Source organism: Sceloporus undulatus, chromosome 3 (assembly GCF_019175285.1).
Source record: "Sceloporus undulatus isolate JIND9_A2432 ecotype Alabama chromosome 3, SceUnd_v1.1, whole genome shotgun sequence".
NCBI lineage: Eukaryota > Metazoa > Chordata > Lepidosauria > Squamata > Phrynosomatidae > Sceloporus > Sceloporus undulatus.
The window spans coordinates 25,588,631-25,591,434 of NC_056524.1; the positions used below are offsets into that span (position 1 = coordinate 25,588,631).

Here is a 2,804-nt window from a genome sequence, read left to right on the forward strand (position 1 = left end):
TTCGCCGCGGGAAGAAGGGCAGAGCTCCGCATCGCTCAACCGGGGATCCCGCCCTCCAAGCCCAAGTCCCCCCCTCTCTTCTTCCTTCCTGCCTCTCTTCCTTCCTCACTTTCTTTCTTTCTTTCTTTCTTTCCCTTTCTTTCCTCCATCCCTTTTCTTCTTTTTGCTTCCTTCCTTCCCTCCCTTTCCTTCTTTCTTCCTTCCCTCTTCCCTTCCCTTCATTCTCTCTTCCTCCCTCTCTTCCTCCTTCCTCCTCCTTCCCTGCCTGCCTTCCTCCCGCTCTTCCTTTTCTTCTTCTTTGCCCCCTCCCTTCCTTTCCTTCCCTCCCTCCATCCTTCCCTGCCTGCATCCCTCCTTCCCCCCTTTCTTCCTGTCTTCCCTCTCCCTCCCTTCTCCCTTATTTCCTTCCTCCCTTCCGTTCTCCATCTGTCCCTCCCTCCCTCCTTCTTTCCATCCATCCATCCTCCTTCCCTTCTTCCTTCCTTTTTTCCTTCCCTGCTTCCATCCCTATATCCACATACCCTTCCCTCCTTCCTTGCCCTGCTGCCTTGGGCCCCCCATCCCTCCCTCCTGATGCCCGGGGTCGGGGCCATCGGGGCCCGCTGCCACCACCACCGTCCGAGGAGGCTCCTCCGGGGGAAGGAGGAGGAGGAGGAGGAGGGCTGGCGCTACCAGTTCGGGCTGCTGGTGCTGGGGGACCCGGCGGTGGGCAAGTCCTGCCTTCTGCGCCGCTTCGCCCAGGGACGCTTCCTCCCGGAGGAGAGCCAGCCCCAGCCCCCCTCCACCCTCAGCCCGGACTCCTTCGTCCGCAGCCTCCAGCTCCAGCCCGGGACCACCATCCGCCTCCAGCTCTGGGACACCGCCGGACAGGAGAGGTTCAGGTAGGAGCAGGGCACCGATGGGCAGGGAAGAAGGGCAGGGCTCCTGGGCATCCTTTAACCCCTGGCTCCCCAGGGCCTTAAGCTCTTCTCCTCCTTCCTCCTCTCCCTCTTCCTCTTCCTCCTCTCTCTTCTTCTTCCTTCTCCTCTCTTATTTATTTATAATTCATGTCCCCCCCCCAGACACACACACACACACACACAACTGGGACACAAAGCAGCCTACAAATTAAAAAAGCAATAGATTTTTTCAAAACACACAAAATTGGCGTTAAAACAGGATTAAACTAGTATAGTTTTAAAGGCCCATAGCCCATTAAAATTTTGATTTAAAAATAAAATCATTGTATGTTTGTTTGTTTGTATCCCAGCTTCCTCCCGGTATTGAGACGCAAGGCAGCTTTGAAGCACTTTAAAATAGCATATATTTAAAAGGTTAAAAAACACTAAAACATGAAAACAATAAAATAAAACTGTATGCCAACCCTTAAACCTTCAAGGGCCCAATCTCAACTGTCTGTGAACCCAAAGCTGTCTCTGGAGAAGGAACTCCAAAGTCTGGGAGCAGCCACCAAGAAGGCCGTCTCTCTTGTTCTCACCAAAGAAGCCTGAGAAGGTTTCTTCTTCTTCCTTGCCCTTCTTCTTCCTTGCCCTCCTCTTCCTCTCCTTCCTCATCCCTGCCAGGAATGGGGACAAGAAACTTGTGAGATTCCCCCCGCCGCCCAGATGCCCAAATAATTTGGCTGTCTTGACATGCTGTGCCCCTTGACTCTGACAGCAGTGAAGCACCATCTCCTGCTTCATCTCAGGGCTGGCCCTGGCAACAATAAATCTCCTTGCTTTTTAAGGTCTATGCTTGTTTGTTAGGAGAGTTACATTGGGCTAGAGATAATCTGGGAGCTGTTATTTTTAAAACAAAACAAAACAAAACAAAACCCCAAAACAGCCTGGCTATCATCCATCCAGACATAGCTACCTCCATCTGAACTTAGCCTTCCTTGTACAGTGGTGCTCCACATTTGCTGGCGTCAGGAGCACAGGAGCCCTGTGAAAGTGGGGAAAATGCAAATAAAAAACCACTACACTTGTCCCTCCATATTCACTAAGGTTATGGGCACAAGACCCCCATGAATAGGGAAGAACGACAAATAACAAAAACACATTGTTTTTACCTAGGAGGACACCTCTCTAGTAACCTATAGGTCCTCCATTACAACTCTGTGGTGAACGTCTGACAGACACTGACCATAGAACTGCACTGGAGGAGCTACAAATGCCTAGTAGAGTATTCTCTCTAAGAATCTCTAGGTCTTTCAGTGTAACTTTTGGTTAAATTTGACCATAGAGTTATTATTATTATTATTAACCTTTATTTATGAAGCGCTGTAAATTTACACAGCGCTGTACATACAATCTTTTAGTTAGACGATTCCCTGCCCTCGGGCTTACAATCTAAAAAGATATGAACACAGAAGGAGAAGGGAGTAGTGGAGGGAAAGGGTAAGAGGTCCAGCAGTTCCTCTCAACCTCCAAGGCCTGGACCAAGGCAGAGGCTTCATAATGGATGGTTAATTGTTTTCCAGGGAAAATACATACTCTCAAGTAGGATAATACATATACAGTACATAGCAATACAGGAAATGGTTCAATAAACAGGCACCACAAGAACATCAAATAGTAAGCGACAATTATGCAATGCCTGGGAAGGCTTCTCTGAACAGGATGGTTTTCAACTCCATTTTGAAGCTGGTTAAAGAAGTGATGGCTCTTGCTTTTGGGGGAAGAAGGTTCCAGGAGTGAGGGGCAGCGAGTGAAAAGGGGCGAATCCGGGATGGGGCAGAGGAAATCCTGGGCTGAGACAGCAGACCTTGACTACCAAAACGGAGGGCTCGAGTGGAAAGGTGAGGAGAAAGAAGGTCTGATAAG

General features: G+C 49.6%; 1 protein-coding gene across 1 annotated transcript in view; it reads left to right on the forward strand.

Annotated features, from left to right (window-relative positions):
• The first annotated feature begins 469 nt into the window (after positions 1-469).
• RAB39A (RAB39A, member RAS oncogene family) overlaps positions 470-2,804 on the forward strand; it is a 4,008-nt gene continuing 1,673 nt past the window's right edge. Inside the window, exon 1 of the mRNA XM_042456291.1 lies at positions 470-881. Coding sequence (XP_042312225.1) covers positions 574-881 — 308 coding nt within the window. The 5' untranslated portion in view covers positions 470-573. The remainder of the gene's footprint in view (positions 882-2,804) is intronic.